The following is a 22211-nucleotide window of genomic DNA, read 5'->3' on the forward strand; positions in this document are numbered from 1 at the left end:
TTCCTTCAGGTTGTGGTCCCCAGACATAGGATAGAGCACACTTCCTCTTTAAGAGCGCGAACGAAGTGAACGCTTCTTTCATGAGCCAAAATGGAAAAGAAGCTGTGTAAAAGCCTCAGGAAGCCAGCAAAAATCTAAGATACTTTAAACAGCTAAGTGTCACAAAAGGAGATTTAGGAGGCCTCATATCTCCTTGTTTCCCAAGGAATAGAGAACTATTGCTGTTGGAGGCCGAAGAATTTGACTATGACCAATAGGAATAGGCTTTTCTGGATCCCGGCCTCCTCAGTTGAAACATTAGAGTTGTGTGTTTCAGACTCTGCTTTCCTCAAGGAAGTTCAGCATTGTGAATTTTATTCCAGGTCTTGAAGATCGTTCTGATGCGGGGGAAAGAAAATGAGACCCTCAGAATCCATTATACATTTTCTATAAGATGGTTTCACTGTGAGATCTAGTTATCAAAACATCGAAGTTTCAGGTTTAGGAGGGGTTCTGAAGCTGAGCATGTTGTCTTCAGTAATATCAAACACTCACATCAGTAGATCCTGGAAGGATTGACAAGCTGGCCAAACAACCTAAATACACTGTTCCTCCTGTGGAGGTTAAGTCTTGTGCAATAGGTACTGTCCGGACTGTCCCTACCCTCCAAGGCCATTTCTCTCTGTAGAGTCCTAATTTCTGTATTGAAACATATTTCTGGTCAAAATCCATTTTTATGGAAGAACCAGGTAGTATTTATTAACCAACACAACATTGTTTTCAGGAATGCCTCTAGCATTCATTTTTTGGAGTGAATTTCTTTTTTCTTTCTTTCTTTTATTTATTTAAAATTTAAAAAAAAATACTCTTAGGATTTGTGATTCTCCCACTCATGTTGGAATCAAGTGCATTCATAAGAGAAATTACAGAACATGTGAGCTGTCAAGAGGCTGGTTGTTTACCTCAAAAGAACCAGTCCCAAATCATCAGAAAATCATATTTTATTTCGTTCTGTCTCATATGGCTGAGGAAAGTCTTCAGTCCTCTACTTCCAGATGTAGCAGATGCTGTATTACAGATCTGTACAAGGCATAAATTGAATCAGTTTTAGTAGGGATTCTCTTCCATTCCACCAGATAAGTAGCAAGTCTTGAGCAGAGAGATCCTCAATATCCATTAGAAAGAGGTCCAGGAGAGAAGTTTGGGCCTCCATTTCTACATTCACAGGGCACTGCAAGATTGATTTCCAGGCATCTCTGATGCATGCTTCAGCCACAGAGTTGGTCCAAGTAACTCTCCTTGTTAGGTGGCAGGGCAGGGCTCATTCTTTTTGCAGCCTACATTTTTTCTTTCCCTCACTATTTCACTTTTCTTTGATAGTTAAAGCTGAGCGATTGGAAAATTTAACAGCTAATTTTCCACACAATTAACGTTCTCTTTAAGAACTGTACTTATTATTACTGTGGAAGAATTCTTCTGGCCAGTTGGATTGCTTACCACCACAGAAGTACACACCTGATCTGCATAAAATGAAAACAACCCTGTAGTGAGAATTAGTAGAGATGGCATGTAAAGAGGGGAAATTAACAGATAAGAAGTTTTCTGTTAAAGTGTCTTCAAGCACAGAACATAATAAATTTGTATATTTTTATTTGCCTGACAGGTTCTTTGAGCCTTTAGAGGGTTCCTTTTCTCTAGCTCTTCTCAAGCATGAGGAATAGAAACTTGCTAACATTGAATATAGCTAGATAGTTCCATATGTCAACTAAAATATTCCCTGAAGAGCTGTCATTTTTGTCTCCGATAATACTTCAAAAGTACACAAATAACAGTTTTGTTATGTTGTACTTATGAACTTCTGATTTTATTGGTGCTGAGCTAGAAAAACTACTTTGAGTACTCGAGGTTTTTGTGGGGGGTTTTACTAAGTGAAGGTCATATTAGCATACAGCCACTGTGTAAATATAAAATTGATTCCTTTTTGAAGGAAAGACCAGGATTAAGGCAAGAGAGAGACTCAGTTATTATAGAGTGACCAAGTTCAGAATGAATGATGTTCACGTGACTTAATGTGAACATCAAGTATCAGAGGGGTAGCCGTGTTAGTCTGTATCCACAAAAACAACGAGGAGTCCTGTGGCACCTTAAAGACTAACAGATTTATTTGGGCATAAGCTTTCGTGGGCAAAAAAACCTGCACTTCAGATGCATTGAGTGAAAATTACAGTTGCAGGCATAAATATACTGACACATGAAGAGAAAGGAATTACCTTACAAGTGGAGAACTAGTGTTAACAAGGCCAGTTCAGTCAGGGTGGATGTGGTCAACTCCCAATAATTGACAAGGAGATGTCAATACCAAGAAAGGGAAAATTTGCTTTTGTAGTGAGCCAGCCAGTCCCTATTCAAGCCCAAAATAATGGTGTTAAATTTGCAAATGAATTGTAGCTTTGCAGTTTCTCTGTCTGTTTTTGAAGTTTTTTGTTGAAGGATGGCTACTTTTTAAATTTGTTGAATGTCCAGGGAGATTGAAGTGTTCTCCTACTGGCTTTTGTATGTTACCATTCCTGATGTCTGATTTGTGCCCATTTATTATTTTACATAGGGACTGTCCAGTTTGGCCAGTGTACATGGCAGAGGGGCATTGCTGGCACATGATGGCATATATCACATTAGATGTGCAGGTGAATGAGCCCCTGATGGTGTGGCTGATGCGGATGGGTCCTCATGCCCAAATAATCTGTTAGTCTTTAAGGTGCCACCGGACTCCTTGTTGTTAATGTGAAAATCATTACAAAAAACAGTGTTGGGTTTTTTATATAAGATGACAGAATAACTTACTCTCATTACAGTTAATGTTCAAAGGCCCTAGTCAGGATTAGGTCTCCCTCTAGGTACTCTCCAAGAAGACCATGAGATGGGATTTTTCCAAAGTTCTTAAGGGAATTAGATGCCCAACTCTCGTAAGCACTTTTGAAAATTCTGTCCATGAGCTATTGCACTGAAGACCTCACTGAAGGCTAAATTGTGTGCAAAACAAATAATTAATTAGTCTTTCTTTTCATTATTAGTGCAGGAAAAGAACATGAATGCATCTGCTACCACCCATTTCGTATAACTCCTTACCTTATCAAAATACAAGATACTGAGAATGCAGAAGATCAGCTTTGCTGTGTGTTGCTTGCAGAAAAGGTGCACTCTGGCTATGAAGGTAATAACACTAAGATGCAGTGATTTTTTTTTTATCTGTAAAAACCAAAAGGTCTGCTTTATTAAAATAACAAACATTCAGTTGTTTTATGAAATTGCATGTAATTTTTTTAGGAAAAATTACCTTGTCTGGTAAGAACTGTCTTGAGGTAACTAGATCAGGGTTGCCACCCATTTTTCGTGTTATAAACATGAGTATTTAAGGGGGAAGGTACTCAAACTTTTATTTGTGGGTTTTCACATCCTTTCGTGAACAGCAATATAGGGCTTTCACAGCCAAGTCATGATTGTGTTGTTTTTTTTAAAAATAACTATAAATGCAGCAGTTGAGGTAATTGCTGAAGCTCATTTGGAGTCCTTGGATAGAATCCTGGCCCCACTGAAGTCAAATGGAAGTCTTGCCATTGACTTCATTAGTGTCAGGATTTCATTCTTAATATGTATCCTCAATTGCCTGCAGAGGGTTGGGATGTGGAGAGAAAGATGACATCAGCATTGTTCCTGAAAAGGAACATAAACAGCAGAGAAAATAATTGCAAAATGAAATATCAGTTTTCTGATTATGGTTAAGAGAAACCTCTTTGTACATATTTTGCATGAGGATGTATTTATTCACATGGCGTGAGATTTGTCTCCTTACAGGAGGACCACAGAGCCCTTTGTGGTAGGGAAGGCCTATAAATGCGCAAGTGTGCTGATGCCCAAATAAGGATTTCCTTGTACGTTGAGTATGTGTAATCATAAGGCAGGTGTGCACCTAACTGAAGTTATGGCAACACTATCAGGATTCATTTTATGTTTTGCCATACTAGTTTTTCAGAAAAAACATATAGGCCCCACATTTTCAGTCATGTACTTTTAATTTTAATCACAATGGTCTTAAAAGCAACATCAGAACTGCAATGTGTAACTGTTAACCTTGAGCCAAGTCATAAAACCATCCTAAAATGAAAATAGTCTTCTTGGGTAGACGTTTTCTATAGGCATGTTAAGAATCTGATTCTGCTTGTAAGAGCCATTCTGCTTGAAACAAATCACACTAGCCTCAAAGGTCAGATCCTGGTCCCTGCTGCATCTGCATTGTACCAGCACACCAACACAAAGCAGCTGGTTTAGTCAGATACTTAGACTTCCCAGTGTAGAGGGATCCCTGAGTGATGTAAAGTTAGAATATCTGCCTTTATGCTCCCTCTTGTAGTCCCTATTATGCCAGGCTTTTTGGGTCCATTTCCAGAGTGCAGCTGCAGTCTGGCAGTTCCCAGATGCCACAGTGGCCCCTTCAGGTGATTGCAAGTGGGTGAAAGTAATACGAGCTTTGGGGCTATCCTCACCTGTGTTGGGAGCCAAACCAGGCCCAGGATCAGGTCGTGGCATATTAAAGCAATGTACATTGTATTTTGGTCTCAGTACCCTCTTGGGTCCTGTGTGAGGTGAAGCTCAGCCACACCCAAGGAGTGAATCCAGATATCAAGAAACACAACAATTTTGAGTTTGTATCCAACACATTCATCTTGGAGGTAAAATATTGCTATAAATTGTAATATATGGGTGATCAGGACTGCGCTCTGTCATTAGGAGGGTGCAAATGGATGTGAGCCAGTTAGTAACACTGAAGACAGCTGTCTGTTGAGTTAAAATTTATTCCATGCTGACAGAAAGATCCAGGTATTCTAAAGCAATGTATGCATATGAAAAGTGCTTTCAAGCTATTTTTTTTTTTTCTTTTTTTTTCCCAGCACCCAGAATTCCTCCGGACAAGAGAATTTTTACAACTACGCACACACCAAGTTGTTTGTTCCAGGATATAGATGAAAGGTGAACAACTGAAACTATTTTTTTGTTTTTATCTGTCCTCCACAAAATATCCAATAGCTACGCAGCAGTTTTAGCCCTTAACTAACTTCCATGTTTTAGGAAACAAGCAGATATCTTACATTGCTGTCAAATATATTATTTATGTATGTGTTTTGTGATACATTAAAAAAAGAAAAGGAGGACTTGTGGCACCTTAGAGACTAACCAGTTTATTTGAGCATGAGCTTTCGTGAGCTACAGCTCACTTCATCGGATGCATACTGTGGAAATCGCAGAAGACATTATATACACAGACACCATGAAACAATACCTCCTCCCACCCCACTCTCCTGCTGGTAATAGCTTATCTAAAGTGATCATCAAGTTGGGCCATTTCCAGCACAAATCCAGGTTTTCTCACCCTCCGCCCTCCCACAAACAAACTCACTCTCTTGCTGGTAATAGCCCATCCAAAGTGACCACTGTCTTCACAATGCGTATGATAATCAAGGTGGGCCATTTCCTGCAGAAATCCAGGTTCTCTCACCCCCCTCCAAAAACCACACACACAAACTCACTCTCCTGCTGGTAATAGCCTATCCAAAGTGACCACTCTCCTTACAACCTGCATGAAAATCAAAGTGGGCCATTTCCAGCACAAATCCAGGTTTTCTCACCCCCCCCCCCCCCCCACACACACACACAAACTCACTCTCCTGCTGGCAATAGCTCATCCAAACTGACCACTCTCCCCACACTGTTTTTGGAGGGGGGTGAGGGGGTGAGAGAACCTGGATTTCTGCAGGAAATGGCCCACCTTGATTATCATACGCATTGTGAAGACAGTGGTCACTTTGGATGGGCTATTACCAGCAAGAGAGTGAGTTTGTTTGTGGGAGGGCGGAGGGTGAGAGAACCTGGATTTGTGCTGGAAATGGCCCAACTTGATGATCACTTTAGATAAGCTATTACCAGCAGGAGAGTGGGGTGGGAGGAGGTATTGTTTCATGGTGTCTGTGTATATAATGTCTTCTGCGATTTCCACAGTATGCATCCGATGAAGTGAGCTGTAGCTCATGAAAGCTCATGCTCAAATAAATTGGTTAGTCTCTAAGGTGCCACAGGTCCTCCTTTTCTTTTTGTGAATACAGACTAACACGGCTGTTACTCTGAAACCTGTCATTAAAAAAAGTCCTGGCATACTAAGGACTACAAGAGGGAGCATAAAGGCAGGTAGATATAGATACTCTCTCTCTCTCTCACTCTGTGTCTCATTCTTAAAATAATGAATTTAACCAAGAAAAACCAAAAATCCCCGAACTTTAACTGACCTATATCTATTATACGAAATCCATAGTGTGAATTCACGTTAAACAGCTAATTTTAAGTGACTTTTCTTGCAGTTGAAAATGGAAAACATACTTGCCAGCTAATAAACTGCCCACTAGTAGTCAATCGCTCTACCAACCTATGCTGACATGGGGCGATGTTGTCTCTGCAGAAGAGTGCTTTTAAAACCACAAAACATTACGTATTAAGTAAAAGGGGTCAAAGAATTAAAGTTAGAGAACATTTTAATAAATAACTGTATGCTACACGCATTCCCTGCTGGCACAATTTCACAGTGGACACACACTATCCAATTAGATAGCAATCCATTCTCTTCTATAGTTTTACTGAGTCCTTGAGGGCAAACACTGCAGAGGAATCAGATGATTTTCCTGTGTTGCAGCATTTATTGCAGTTGAAATTGAGATCTCTGTAGTTGTTTCTGGTGTGTCTGATTCTGAAAAACCTGCTTTGAGCAGTATGAAAAGTTGAACTGGTGAAATTTGAAGAACGTAGAATCTGCTTAGAGTAATTATCCACATTCCAGGGGTGAAGCCAAATAAGGCATCAAGCCCCCAGATTGGAGGTTGTGACTTTACCTGAAAAATATATGGCACACATGAAGCATCAGCAACTATGGTGGAGACTAAGTAAATCTCTTTACCTGGAGAGAGACTTGCATGTTTTATGTACAATATAAACTAATAACGAGACGTCCAATAACTAGGCTTAATCAATTTATTAACCAGATTATTAGAGTTTAATACAGAAAGGAAAAGTACATATATGACCAACCCCTGTGGTAAACAGCAGTTGCAGTGATCAAACTGTCTCAAAATTCTGTGCTTACTCCTTTTGTATTTATACCTACTGGGAGGCATTTCACAATTTTGCCCTTTTTCACTTTACCTAGTACATCGTATATATTTTCTTTGACATGTTTTTTTTTGATTGCATAACACCTTTCCCTTTATACTTACAGTTGCTACACTAACCACTTCCCATATTTTAATAAATACCTTTTACTTATAAGAACTGATTTTCCAGTACTACTGTGCAGGCAAACTGGTAGTGCATAAGAAAGCAATTTACGTTCCTGGTTAATAGCTCTGTTTCTGAGAGCTCAGATTTTAGATAGCTCTGTTTCTGAGAGCTTAGGTTTAGTAAAATTTTGTCTTATATGGTAGCTGTCATTGCAACACCAGTGCTGTGGTTTCACAAGCTGTATTTATTCACTTTGTCTTTGACTGACTTAGCTGCAAAGTTATATTGATTTCAGTTTAGGCAGTAGTCCCATCTCAAAGCACTCTGGTTCTGAACTACTGCTGTGAATTATTTTGAGTTTGAACTTAGTTTGGTCAGCAGTGTTAAGTGCTGTGCACAGACTTTATCACATTATGCCATAGTGGCTCTGACAAACACATAGGTCAAAGAGCTCTGATCTTTCTGCTGAGGTGGTCTGTGGGAGAAAAATCTTCCTCAGGTGGGATGAGATACTTTTCCAGAGAAGCTACCTAATATAAATTTTTGGGACACAGATTGTTCAGTATTCTGGTTTGTGGATCTTATAAAATGTGAAGCATTAGCTACTTTGTGGGATTTCCATTTCCATGTTATCTTTAAGGTGCAGAAGTGAGTGTAATTTGACTTTATGAGCAGGTACTTGCTGGAGAGAGGGGTTTTGCTGTATCCTTTTTGGTGTTTATCACCTCAGATGTGTCTAAAGGAAATAATTTTATTGTTGAGTACTGCTTAAATGTCAGTTGGCCCTCCTCTTTTCCTCAAATTCCTCCTCCGCAGGGCATGCACTTGTTTATTTCCATTTGGACTTCTTGGATTTTTTGGCTTGGCTGCCATTTTACCTGAAGACTGAAACACATCTATGTGTTTGCCCTTCCTAAATTTGCTAGCTCCCTGGTACCTGTGAGTATAGGTGCTGACCCCATTCTGGTTTGTGGATCTTATCAAATGTGAAGCATTAGCTACTTTGTGGGATTTCCATTTACATGTTATCTGGAGCACCCACAGGAAAAAAAAAAATTAGAGGGTGCTTGGCAGCCAGCTCCCCTTCTCCCCTCCCCGAAGTGCCTCTCACCTGCTGGGAAGGAGTGGGGAGGGGGCACACCTCGGGGGAGGGGCAAGGAAGAGGCAGGGTGAGAGCTTGAGGTGAGGCCTGGGCCTGAGTGAGGGTTAAGCACTTAAAAGCCAACAACTGTGCTTGTGAGGCTAAGCCTGGGAAAAGAGCTGGACTCATGATGCCTCTTCAAGAAGAACTTTTCCAAAAGTGCATTTCCAGGAGTTAAATTTAAAAGGAGTGGGAATGACTATAGGAAGAAGATCATCTTCTTATTTCCTTGGCCCTGGGTACAGCACTCCCCCCTCCTTCGTGGATGATGTTCTGAGGTCTTCCGTCCTCTATTAGTCTAATTTAACCAATGGACATTTTTGAACTCTGGTACTCCACATTGTAGAGCAGAGTAGGGCTGCTGCAGCACAATGAACTTAGGATGGTTTTAAGACTGTTACAATAAGTTCCGCAGCCCACATAGCTGATACATTTTTATTAATTTTAGGACCATTGGCATTTTCCAAACTGCAAGTGAGATGAATGTTTAGGAAGACATGCATGTGTATGCAGTTTATTATCACAGTCTCTCAGGAGTCAAGTAGACTATGTAAAACAATACCTCAACTTTAGAGATTCAGTTTAAGAGTGTAGAATTAAATATTTATAATAGAGATCCTGCTGTCAACTGAAAGTTGTTCATAATGTAACACTGAAACTATGAACAGACTTGTACAAGGTAAGTAAAGCTTTCATGATGACCAGCGTCTGTTTAGGGTTGCAGAATCAGAATTTGTCTTAATTATGCAAGTAGATCTGCATATTCAATGTGTTGGGTAAAAAGTAGACCCTTCCCTGTAATTAACTGTCACTCCTACCATATGTTACAATTACATGATGCTCAATAGCCATGTTATCTTTAAATATGAACTTTAATATACTGACCAATATGTGCTTCTCTTGGGTCTAATTTAATTCCTGCATAAAATCTTTAACTCACAGTAAAGGTTGATAGTGTATAATAAACGTCTCCTACCAGTTACATCAGTGTTACAGTTTAGATATTGGGGGTGGGGGGGGGTGTTAGTTAATGACCAGATAAGGTATCTTCTAGACATATTCTGTTTCCTTAATACTTCATACTTTCTATTAACAATATACACATTTGAATCCAAGTAAATTTCATAATAACCTTAGCTCTTAACCATCCATTCAATTTTTAGAAATGCTGTTAATCAGCTCATGGTGGAGATATTGTATGTGGAAATAGATAATGATACTAATAGTTCTGATTATGTGGAATGTACTTGACAATACTTTATTAGTTGTTAATATGTATCTTGAAATTCAGATTAAAAATTCATGCCTGATGACTTCTTGCTTAATGGTAGCCAAACTTGCATGTTTCTTCATAACTAAATTAGTGGTAAGAGTTCAAGTTACTAAGATGAGTAGGGCAGGTGTTGCACTCCAACACACCACATAAGGTAATGTTAGCTAGATTTTTTTAAATTTTTATTTGAAAGCTAGCTGAGTGTGTCTTCCACCTGCCTACTTTCAGGAAAATGAAACCAATTTCACCCCCATCTCTTTCAACCTGGTCATGGGATATTGAAGTCTACCCAAAATGAGAAGTCATTGAGAGTAGATTGAAACCTTCATAATACACTTCCTCTCCTTATGTGCTTGTAGCCTTGAAGTACTTTAAATATCCACATTAACTGTCATAATTAGCATACTCATTTAAAATGAGCAGGCAGCTCACCTCTGAGAGGTTATCATTTCAGGCTGTCTGTAAACTCAGGAAGACATTGCTTGATCAGTTATGCTCAGGTCATGTTTTTTTCTGCAGCACAATAGCTACAGACCTGTTCTTAAATGAATGCTGAGATTTGGGAATAGTTGAGGTCTGTCTGTGTGCTCCAGCCCCTATCCCAAGGAGGTGCACTTCATGCTTTTGGAAACGCTGACTGAACATGTTGGAGGGGAGTTCTCCTATGGACTGTCAGAAGTACACTGCTGAAAGCAGTGCCTGTCCTGTAATGCTTCTAGGCTCCATGGGAGCAAGGACCATGCTTCCCTAGAGTTTGTTCTCTGCTTGTCAGGCACTTTGTCTCTGACAAAAATGCAGATGTCTGAAATCCCAGATGTCAACTCTTGATGTCTACAAAGGTAGTTGTTTTTGTATCTTGCCAATAACTTCTTATCCGTCAACTTCTTCGGCATAAGTAGGAATGCTGCGAGTAGTACTAAGATGTTTTTCAAGGCACATGTGGGAATTAGGCACCTAGTTGCCAATTGTGCTTTGAAAATCTCCCTAATATGCATATTTTAACTAGTCTATAAATGAGTTTTTGTTGCATTAACGTAAAAGCTTTCTTCATTGGAACAAAGTCATTGGTAAGTTACGGTGGACTAATAAAATTTTAGACCAGCTTCTAACATTTTAAGTCTTCCTTAATTCCTTTTAAATACCTAAACTACCAGGCTGACTATGTGGCAACTCTTCAGAAAGTTAAACCTTTAATCTGAGAGGAAGAGTGGACTTCTAGTTAAGGTACCAGACTAGTTCAGGAGATCAGTTCCTGGTTTTGTCACAGACATCTGGTATGACCTCTCTGTCTCAGCTCCCAATCTGTAGATTGCGGATACAGCCCTATTTCAGAGGGGTTTTGTGAGAACAAACTCATTAATATTCATGAATGTTAGGGAGGTACTCAGATACTCTGGTGGTAGGTGCCATAGGTAAGTGCTATAAAAATGAATGCAATCTTCTCCAAAGGGTTGTCACATGTTACTATGGAACTGATACGAACGCTTCCCCAATGCAATTCTACATAACTTTTTTTTAATTTAAAAAATAAAAAGCTAAAGTTTGGAAAAGAGAGTTTCAAATGAAATATTTCAAAATAGGATTTTTTGTGCATTTACTCTACTTGACTTTCTTTTTCTTTTTTAAACCTTTTTTTCAGAGCTGTACCTCTTTTGGGATACCTACCTCAGGATTTAATAGGAACCCCTGTTTTATTGCATCTTCACCCAAGTGACAGACCTCTAATGCTAGCAATTCACAAAAAAAGTATGTTATCTCTTACATTGGCAAATAGGGTAGATTTGTCTAAGAACTCTACAAAATACAAGTTAGAATTCAGAGACCTTAAAACTTTCAAGGAACTAAAGGGGAGACAAGCTGGTAGGTTGTATAGAATTAGTCAATTTTCTGATTTGTTTTGAAAGCAAAGAAAAACTAAACTATACATTTTCATTTGGTTTACAGCTGAACATTTAACACAAGTCAACAACAAAACAGGAGAATTATTATTAAAGTTCTTGCTCCTTAGGGTAAAATCTGACTCTTGTAGACAAAATGGCCATAATAAGTAAATATGTTAGCCATTTATCAGAAAGATAGTTGTCTCAAGATCACACTCATACATAGTCATTTTTGAGTGATCTTTTTTCTTTGATTAATGAATTGACAGGAAAGAGAATACGAGCCTCTTGGTCAGTGTCAACTCTTTTTGCATAAATTTTGAAAATGGAACAATTTTTCAGTTATTTTTTCTGGGGACATTTTTCTTGGTGCAGTTAGTGTTGCTATGATGGCATCAAGTATTTTTTTTATGTACAAAATGCATTTACAAAAATATATATATTTAGGTCTTCTATCTAGTGAATAATTTTATGTTGGAGAACAAAAATTCAGTATTGCAAATAGTCTGATTTCATTAAAATGTGTTTGTAGATGTTGGTATGGGCAAGGAATATAATTTAAATGTTTATAAATTTAAATGTGTTCAGTGAAGGTTGGTTTCCTCTGGTGGCCAAACACTTGTAATTTTCCCTTCGATGTGAAATTACCCCGAGTTTGGTTACTGGATAAACCTTATGTCTGCCATAAATATATACATATTCAATTTTTTTGTTGTGAAACTATTGTAAACATTGAATAAAAACATATCAAATATAATTTCCACATGAAATATGGAATATAAAACTGACATTTTTTCTAAAACTTGCATTATAGTACTTCAATATGGTGGACAGCCTTTTGACTATTCACCAATCAGGTTCTGCACTAGAAATGGGGAATACATAACTATGGACACCAGCTGGTCTAGTTTCATTAATCCTTGGAGCCGAAAAGTCTCATTTATAATTGGAAGACACAAAGTTAGGACGTAAGTAGACAAGTTATTAGATTCTCATATTTATTAATGAGGGTGGGGGGTTCAAGTTTGTATAGCAGCTCTTTTTAAATTAGTGGAAGAGAGCTGTACAAAAATGACCAACTCAGACTGCTTTTTTTATCTTGGTATTTGGGTTTTGTGATTGTAAGTGTATATTATAATACATTAAATGCTTTTAACAAATTTGTAAGTGCTGCAGGTTTTTCCAATATTGTCAAGAGTTACTTCAGAATGGAGAAGCCATGTTCAGAGTAAGGTTGCACATTTTATCAGATTCAAAGTTTTTTTTTAGATGCAATAGAATAGGAACAAGAGCCTATTTAATATATATGAGAGATTAATTAAAGTTGTGTTTTACATGCATTTGGAATATTTTGGGTATGATAATTTTTACAGTGGTCCCTTAAATGAAGATGTATTTGCTGCTCCCACCTACACAGAAGATAAAATCCTTCATCCTAGCATTCAGGAAATCACAGAACAAATATACCGGCTGTTGTTACAGGTAAGGTCTGGGGTTTTATATGGTGCTGGGGTCTTGGGTACTTAATGGCCCCCATTACTGCAGTACCGAGAGTCTTTTATCTTTAATACATTCGTCTTCATAACATCCCTTTGCGGTATCAGTGTATTAACCCTATTTTACAGATGTCATTTGTTTAATTATCTAATTCTCTACTGTGTAACACATTCCTTTACACAAATTTACAATCAAAAACTTAACGCCCTTATGATCCCATCTGCATTTTACACCAGGAATCTCACAACCTACGCCAACAAATGTACCCAGCCTTTTATTCTCCCCATTCAATAGTTTAAATGATTACAGTTTACTTTTTAAGTACAAAGTTATACTTTAGTACAATAGTTATACCCCCCCCCCCATCACCATAGCAGCGGTAACGAGAATTAATTGCATTACAGTCCATTCTCCCAATTCAGACAAAATGGCCTGTTCAGCATCATAATGAGGAGATCAAAATAACACTTTTCTTTTGGGTGGAAAATGATCTTCCTGTATGACAAATTAGGACAGAGGTCCCCAAACTGTGGGGTGTGCCCTCTGGGGGGAGGCGGGACATGGAAGAACATTTCAGGGGCACAGCTGGGGGCTGGGCCAGCTCCCATGGGTGAGTGGGGAGGGAGCGCCACCCAACTTTGCTCCTGGTCCCCAGTCCTGCACCCAGGGCCCCGGCTGCCAGCCCCAGCTCTGGGAGGGATGGGGGAGTGCAGACAAGTAAGGAGGGGCACGAGGTAAAAAGTTTGGGGATCACTGGATTCGGGCCACATAAATTCATATACTCCACTAATGTGCTCCAAATCAAACAACACCTGCAGTTCCCCAAGTATCCAACAGATACTGGCACTATTCCATGCATAAGACTGTCAATATATTACACAGGGGTAGAGTTAAAGTTAATTATTTAATCTTAATGACAGTTTTCCAGACTGCAAGACACTTAATTATTTAAAACTACAATTTGCTTTTAATATCCCATGATGGAGTGAGTTATAGCTTTATCCTTAATTTTGGGGGGTTTTTTGTCTGATAATGGTTAGGTTTTTAAACTGTTACAAAGTTGAATTCTTTATTTGGCTGAGGGTGTTATCTTTTAAACTTCTTTATTTGGAATTTTAAGAAGCTACACAATAGTCCCACTCAGTCTAACAATAAACACATTAATAGACAGTATTTTATCTTTATCAAAAGTGATATAGGTATATTTGACCAGGTAGAAATACTGTCAGTGTTGCATTCAAAATCATGCTGTGGTTTAACTTGCTATGATTTCTTCATTGGAAGTCAAATATACTATCCTTATTAAAGTATATTTCAAACTACCCCAACCCTGCAATGAACTCTGCTTTGTGCAGAGTCCTATTGACTACTTTGGGGTGTATCCCTGTCTGGGGTCTTAAGAAAGCATGCAGCTATAGTATCTTGCTAGTTTTTCTCATTCTGAATTATCAGTATGTGCTTAACTTTTGTTAAAGTTGATGGCTAATATTTGCAGCCTGTACACAACAGTGGATCTAGTGGCTATGGAAGCTTGGGTAGCAATGGATCACATGAGCATTTAATGAGTGTAGCATCATCCAGTGACAGCAATGGGAACAACAATGAGGAGACGCTAAAGGACAAGCATGTAAGTTTTAAATTTTATTTTTTAAATGAAGTCTTTTTGGTACAAAACTCGCTATAATTGAAAATGATTTTTACTGTTACTGTGGTTTCAAATTCTGGGCTGGGACCAAGGCTATTGCTGCATTGTGGCTCTGGCCAGGTCCCTCCAGCAGAAATGTTGGGGAGATGGTTGGTCCTGTTTGAGAGGAACTCCTATCCAGGACCAAAAACAGTGGTGGATTAGCCAGTGGGCCAATGGGGCCTGTGCCCACGGACCCTGGAAAAATGAGCGCCAACCTGTTCCATCTGCCCTCCCGGCGCTCCTGCTGGGGAGCAGAGTTGGGGCACAGGGGCTTGCCCCACTCCGTCCACCTGGTGCTCCTGCCAGGGAGTCGGGGAAGCCTCTGACCCTGCTCCCTGGCAGGAGCACCGGGCAGGCAGGGGAAGCCCCCATACCCTCACCCCATTTCCCCAGCAGGAGCAGGGAGGAGACAGGGGCCTGCAGGTGGAAGGGGTGGAGCAGGGCCCCTACTTGCTCTGGCCCAGGGCCCCACAAAAGCTTAATCTGCCTCTAAGCGGGGACATAGCTTTATTAGTTTTGCGCAACATTTTTTTTCTTAATTTTGTAAGGGAAGAGCTAGTTGGGTGGCTTATCTGTTTATGGATGGAAGAAATGAGGGGAGGAAATCTTTGTATTTGTCTTCTTCCTGTGAGGGTTGTGAGACATTCTACAGAAGAGCAGTGAACTTGTATCATGTGTGGATGGCCTAAATTGAGGAAATAACCCCCACTCCATTGCAAGTGTGAGACAGTTGTCTAGGAGTGGAGTAGTTTGGCTCTTTGAATGATTGTCCATATGGTTTCCACTCATGTACATGGGAAAAGATTCTTTTTGAATAGCAGTGTCCTTTGAGGCTGTGCCTGGGCCTTGAGATTGGCTTCCTTTGCCAACAAGAAAGACTGATGATATTGCCCTATCCCTAGTTAGAGCTTAGCAAATAGTTGGTGGGTTTTTGTTTTTTTTAGTTCAGGGGTTGAATCAAAAGTATGAAAACAACTCATTTCAGTTCAAACTAAAACTGAATTTTTAGTTTTTCTTGCCAAAATAACAAAACCAAACCCCTGTGTTTTGGGTTGAGTACAGCATTTTTGTTCAGTCTGAAATTTTTTTATCATTTTAATTTTTCATTTTGGGTTGTTTTGGGATACTTTTACCTATAGATCTTTTTATTAGCTAAATTTCATAATGAACTGATATTTTGAAATGACAAGTTGAAATGTGTTGTTTTGACCTTTTTGACTCTCTTCCATTTTTCCATTCACTGAATTGGACCTGAATTCACAAATAGTCTTGATGCCGCCCCCTCCCTCCCCCCCCCCCCCCCCCCCCCCCCCCCCCCAAAAGAGGAATGGTCCTGGGCCTTTTTGCTGGCCAGGGCAGATGATGTTTTTGGTGCCCACCTGGAGAAACTGAGCCAAAAAACCCACCTATCTGACTGGTACAGGGTCCTTTGGAAGACGATGCCCAGGGCGACTGCTCTGGTTGCCTGGACCTAGAAGCATTTTTTGGGCAATTTAGCATTCACTGAAAAATTTCGCCCAGCTCTAGTATTTGTGTTGGGCTGGCCTTCAAATCTGGACTGCAGAAGTTTGCAGATTCTTCTGAAAAATATTTTTAAAATTTTATTTAATATAACTTCTTAGTGATACTGCTGTTGTGTTACAACTCCTGTGGGCTTTCGAGTATGTCGTTGTCTTTGTTTTCTACCGATCAGTACAAATATTGTGTGCAGGAAAAAGTATCTTAGCGTTCACTAAAACCTTATTTAAAGACTTCTACCTTCCCCATCTTGATTTAAAGAATTTTTTTTCTAAACATCCACATCAGAAATACAGCTTTTTGTTGAAACTATTCTAGCAAGTCCAGAGGCAGGGTCAGAATGATACATTTTGTGGGGATAGACTAAGAATTTTTAATTAATGCTTTTTAAAAAGGCAGGCAGATCTCTTTTGAAGTGCTATATTAAGCATTTTTTTTCCAGAGACCATAAATGGGACTGCGTCTGTTGTGTAGAATATTCTTTTTCTAATCTTCCTCTGCCAGCTCAGTTGCTAGTTTTAAATGGCCCAATATTTTGGGAAAAAGTGTTTTGTTCTTGGTAGTTTGTGGTCCCCTAGCTAACACTGGAAGAATTAAATGCAGTCTGAGATGCGACACTGCCAACTACAGTGTGTAGTAAAATTATGTAAGTCTTTGCGTTGCTTTCTCAGTCAAGGAAAAAAATCGTAGTCACCAGTCCTTTCAGTATTTGTACACAGCCCGTGGAAACAACCTTCCTAGCTCAGGTCAACAGGTTAGGTTTGTGAGGCTTGCACTAGCACTCTAAAAATAGCTGTGTGGACAGCAAAGCTCTTTGAAGTTGCGACTCAGGCTGGAGCTTGGGTTCTGAAGCCTAGGGAGTTCCTTGAGGACCCAATATGTATGAATAAGCCAAAATTTTCTAGTGACTACTTTCTCTTCACACACCCCTTGACACTTTTCAGGTGACATGTCAAGATGCGCATACGGCCAGAAATGAAGGGCAACATGTTTTCACTGGTAGAAGAGTGAAGCTGGAACATACAAAAAAGTTTTTTGGAGGTAAAACAGCATGAGTGTGCTTTTTTTCCCCCCCTGTAAAACAGCAGAATTTCAGATTTTTTGTTCACAAGTCAGCTGTGTTAAAGTAACTAAATACAGTTTCCAGGCCAAATATAACTGTCAGACTATAATACTAACTGGGAAACAACAGCACGTTCCTTTTATTTGGTACTTTTTGTGTTTATGGATGTGAGTTCAGTGTTTGAGAATTGTATCTAATATCTTTTTGGAATTTTCCAGTTAATTGAATATTTTTGTGATAGCTATTAAGTCTTTGAAAGTTGTCCAAGTGTGTTCTAAGATAACTATTTGGATTATGCTATGTTATTTAATTATTATTCTCTGTCTCTCTCCTTGCATATTTGTTCTGTTTCTGTAAGTAGTAAATTCCTTCAAGCAGGGACTTTATTTTGTACTGCAACATTGTTGGTACATAATATAGGTGCAGTTGTAAGAAGATGTATAGTGAGAACTTTCCTGGATCCTGTCTTCATTGCACACTATTCTCTTTAGCCTTACTGGGGAGTATTCCACCAACCCATCAGATAATTGCATTTTTTAGTGGGTATTAGATCATGTCAGCATAGATATTGTAACAAATGCCTCGGCCCAGCAATTCTGGTGTGACTCAAAGAAAATATCATGAGGCACATGAATTGAGCTCAGTTTTTAAAGTGAAAAGCTAAATTTAGGAAGGGACAAAAGGTTACAAAAACAACTAAAATATTTTCTTTCTGCTTGTAACTCCAAAAATTAATAGATACTTTCAACTTGTTATCACTCATTTAAAATTTGGACATACAAAGAGTTTGGCTATTCCCCTGGTTCCATTATACTGTACATCCACCATAGTAGTCCTCAGACCCCATAAATTCTGTGTTGATTATGCTGACTTACAATATATTCAGTAATTATTTATTTTATATGGTTATTTTGTACATGGGCATTGTAATGCAAATTAAATTTCAAGTTAAAACTATAAGGACTATTGGTTTTCCGCTAAATGTGAAAAACATTTATGCAGTATTCTGTTGCAAGTGACTTGCACAAACATTTTATTGCAATATTTACTGGTTTTACTATATTTTAATGAAGGATAACTTCTGAGTCATTGAGGGAAGACATAAATTAGGGATTTACATCTGCCTTATTTTAAGAGTTATGGAGGGTTAACTTGTAATAAGCATAAATCTTTATACAGAAAAAACAAATTGTTCCAGTGTTCGGATGGAAGATATAACTGAAAAGGATACTGTAGCCATTGCTGCTCATAAGAATGTGATTACAGAGGAACTGGCTTGGAAAGAACAACCTGTGTATTCCTATCAACAGATTAGTTGTTTAGACAGTGTCATCAGGTAGGCTTCCATCCAATGTGTATTGTTAGTGTGTAAACTGTTTTTAACCCCTAAGTTTACAACATTTTTATTTAACTTTGTTAAACACTTATTATATAGGTACTTGGAGAGTTGCAGCATACCTGGCACAGTAAAGAGAAAATGTGAACCTTCATCAAATGCTGCTTCACTGAGTTCTGATGATCAGAAGCAGAAAACAGCTGATAATGCCATAAAGCCATCAGGAGGTAAAAATTAATTTTTAAAATTAGGATTTAACAAAAACGTCAATTCTGTGCAGAACATTCTCAAATATAGGTTTTTTTTTTTTTTTGGGGTGGAGGGGGAAAATGCCCATGTTAGATTTTGACAGTCTCATGTCTAACAAGACAATTCAGAGTAACAGCTGTGTTAGTCTGTATTCGCAAAAAGAAAGGGAGTACTTGAGGCACCTTAGAGACTAACCAATTTATTTAAGCATAAGCTTTCGTGAGCTACATGCTCAAATAAATTGGTTAGTCTCTAAGGTGCCACAAGTACTCCTTTTCTTTTAACAAGACAATGTGGTAGTGAAATCAACATTCCAAATAACTCTAGCTGAGGGTAACTTCTGCACTGTCAAAGACAATTCTTGAAATTTCTTAGTTTCATTATCTGTGTACACTGAACAATCACATTAGTATTAGATTTTTAAAAAGCTACATAAAATTGTGAAAATTCATGAATGTTTGCAGTTTTTGTAGTTTGCTAATCTGTTTTTGGTTAAGATTCCCTTAATTGGCGAGTTTCTGAAGGCCTTGACAGCTAATCACAATAGAAATAGCAATAATCTTATTTTGGTTTTGACATTTGAACAGCTGTGATTTTTTTATGGTAATCACACAAGTGCATTGAGCATATTAATATACATAATATAAGTTTCCTGGGGGTCAAAGCTAAAGCAAATCAATTAAGAGGCAAGCATTGGATATGACAAGTTATAAGTAATTATACAATTTTAAAGTAACCAAAGATATGTTGTACTTTTGATGGCTATTGCATCTCCAAGAACTAGATATAAGATTGGCATAATTGTTGGAAAAGGGAGGGAGGGAATAGAAAAGGGAGGCAGAAGGACTACATAAATAGGCATGACAAATTTGATTTTTATTTTTTATAATTTTGACAGATATTTGTTTTTAAGCATTTGTTTTGATTTTTATCTTTTTTTTTTTTAAATGTTCATAATTGTTGGAAGTTATGAGGGGGGTCAAACAATTATTTATTTAATGATGGTAGACATTCTGAGATTCAAAAAGCTAAAGCTTTATAACCATTAAAACACAAATTGTCAACATCACATGTCAAAATATATCCTTAAATCAAATACTAAGTTCTCAAGCAGCATTCTTCTTACTTCGCGTATCTGTAAATTTCAGCTGTTATCGATGGAAATACTTTTCTATATGTGTGTGTTAGAGGATAATAGTATGTTGTCTTGAAAGTTGAGGTGATACGATATAAACACGTTGGCCCTTGCTGAACTATTGGGAATGAACAGAATCTGAATAACTTCGCTGTCTTCTCAAAAGCAATTCAGTCTTTGGCATTTTATGACTCAGGCGATTGATTTTTTTTTTTCATTAGCTTATTTCATGTTTCATCTAATGAAGTTTTATTAACTTTTTTTCTTCTAAAGAAAGAGTGCTGTTGAAAACTCGTATAGATCCTGCTGTGTTGAAGACATCTGATAAATCAAATGGTCCTCCGGTAGTTGGTGCTCACTTAACCTCTTTGGCTTTACCTGGGAAACCAGAAAGTGTTATATCCTTCACCAGTCAGTGCAGCTACAGTAGCACCATAGTTCATGTTGGGGACAAAAAAACACAACCTGAATTAGGTACAGTACTTACTGTTGAAATGAATAGCTTAATTTAAGACATTTTACCACTGGTTGACAATGGAATAGCTAGTTACAATGGGAATGATGTAAGTTTTTTGTTGCTACAGAATACTTATGGACAGACATCTTATTTTAGAGTTACAGTGCTTTTATCATAAAGTCTTAATTTTAAAGTTGGCAGAATATTTTGCCTCATTTGCCTTAAATATTTTTTCACTTTTGTTCTAGAAATGATAGAAGATGGTCCTAGTGGAACAGAACTCTTAGTTAGTCAACTTCTTGTCCCTCCATCCAACACTATACATGTAAACCAGGAAAAAGAGCCATTTAAGAAACTGGGACTTACAAAGGAAATCCTTGCAGTGCATACACAAAAAGAAGAGCAGAGCTTTTTGAATAAATTCAAAGAAATCAAAAGATTCAAGATTTTTCAATCCTGCTGCAATTACTACGTACAAGATAGACCCATAGGACGTCCTGGTGAACGTGGTAAGGCAATAGTTGTTGTCTTTTTGAATTATTTTTTTTTAACTATTAAAATGATCTGTGAACAGGAAAACACATGTCTTAGATGTTGCAGGTTCAGAAGCTATTGTTAAACCATGGATCGCTTTAAGGGTTGTACAAATGCAATTTTTCAATTTTCTTTGCGTAAAGTTAGGCTTCAGGGTTCAGTGAACCCTGGATATGAAATCCTGCCCCTTCCAGGAAGCCCAGAATGGAATGGAGAAGGGACACTGATCTGTAGGGCACAGTGGTAGGAGGAATTATATATAAAATAGGCATGGATAGTTGTATCTTTTGTATTGGTAACTGGCATCCATTACAAATGGAAGATTCTTTGCATTTGTATTTAAAGAATCTGTAGCTGGGTGGCCAAACTTACTGGCTTCCAAGCCGCATACAACAATCTTCAGAAGTTTTTTGAAAGGTGGGGCACACCTGCCAGGAGCTGGGGCTTTGGTCTTCAGCCCCACTCCTGCTGAAGCCCTGAGCCCTAGCAGGTGCGCCCGCAAGGCTGAAGCCCCAAGACACCCTTTTTCCCCCTCCCCCCTGCCCTCTCTGCTGGACAGAAGCCCCAACCCCACTGCAAGGCAGAGGCCCTGAGCTCTTTCCCCGCCCCCCAAGTCTGGTAGGCAGAGAATGGGGAGACGTCAGGGGCTTGCAAGCTGCACTTTAACAATAAAAGAGCTGCATGTGGCTCATGAGCCTCAGTTTGGCCGCTGTTGATCTATAGCATAAAGCATAAAATTGGTAAGTCCTTTAAAAGTGAGATGTTATGCTATACCTGTGATGGGATGTATAAATCCCACACAGATGAGGAAGGCCTCAGAGTCCAGATGGTGGGGCTAGCCCTGTCTTTCCAGCCCTGTCAATCGTGGGTGATAATGAGGAGGCTTTTAAACTGCAGTCACCTGTGGGGGAAGAGCAGGATTGCCCTAAGCAGCAGACTGCAGGAGTGACTCCTGAAGCTGTGGACGGAACCCCTAGCCAGGATACCTTCACCCTGACCTAGAGGAGAGTATAGCAGACCTCAGAGCCTGACTCAGAGGCCCAGCCAGAGCAATCTCCCCAAAACCCACTACTTTGGTGCTGGATCGCTGGTAGCACTATAGACTTGCCAAACACACCCCCTTACTGCAGCTGCAGGGAGGAATT

General features: G+C 38.8%; 1 protein-coding gene across 50 annotated transcripts in view; it reads left to right on the top strand.

The window, feature by feature from the left end:
• The window catches only part of PER2 (period circadian regulator 2), a 74273-nt gene that overhangs the window by 31475 nt on the left and 20587 nt on the right, over window positions 1–22211 (top strand). For 39 of the 50 annotated variants that reach the window (XM_043522731.1, XM_037909723.2, XM_037909725.2 and 36 more), the window contains 11 exons: window positions 3051–3190; window positions 4926–5004; window positions 11350–11456; window positions 12405–12558; window positions 12964–13072; window positions 14583–14714; window positions 17237–17333; window positions 18535–18691; window positions 18791–18918; window positions 20349–20549; window positions 20781–21041. In XM_043522731.1, the coding sequence (XP_043378666.1) occupies window positions 3051–3190; window positions 4926–5004; window positions 11350–11456; window positions 12405–12558; window positions 12964–13072; window positions 14583–14714; window positions 17237–17333; window positions 18535–18691; window positions 18791–18918; window positions 20349–20549; window positions 20781–21041 (1565 nt within the window). The remainder of the gene's footprint in view (window positions 1–3050; window positions 3191–4925; window positions 5005–11349; window positions 11457–12404; window positions 12559–12963; window positions 13073–14582; window positions 14715–17236; window positions 17334–18534; window positions 18692–18790; window positions 18919–20348; window positions 20550–20780; window positions 21042–22211) is intronic. The other 11 variants (XM_043522739.1, XM_043522736.1, XM_043522737.1 and 8 more) reach the window with 1 other exon arrangement.

Source organism: Chelonia mydas, chromosome 9 (assembly GCF_015237465.2).
Source record: "Chelonia mydas isolate rCheMyd1 chromosome 9, rCheMyd1.pri.v2, whole genome shotgun sequence".
Classification (NCBI taxonomy): Eukaryota; Metazoa; Chordata; order Testudines; family Cheloniidae; genus Chelonia; species Chelonia mydas.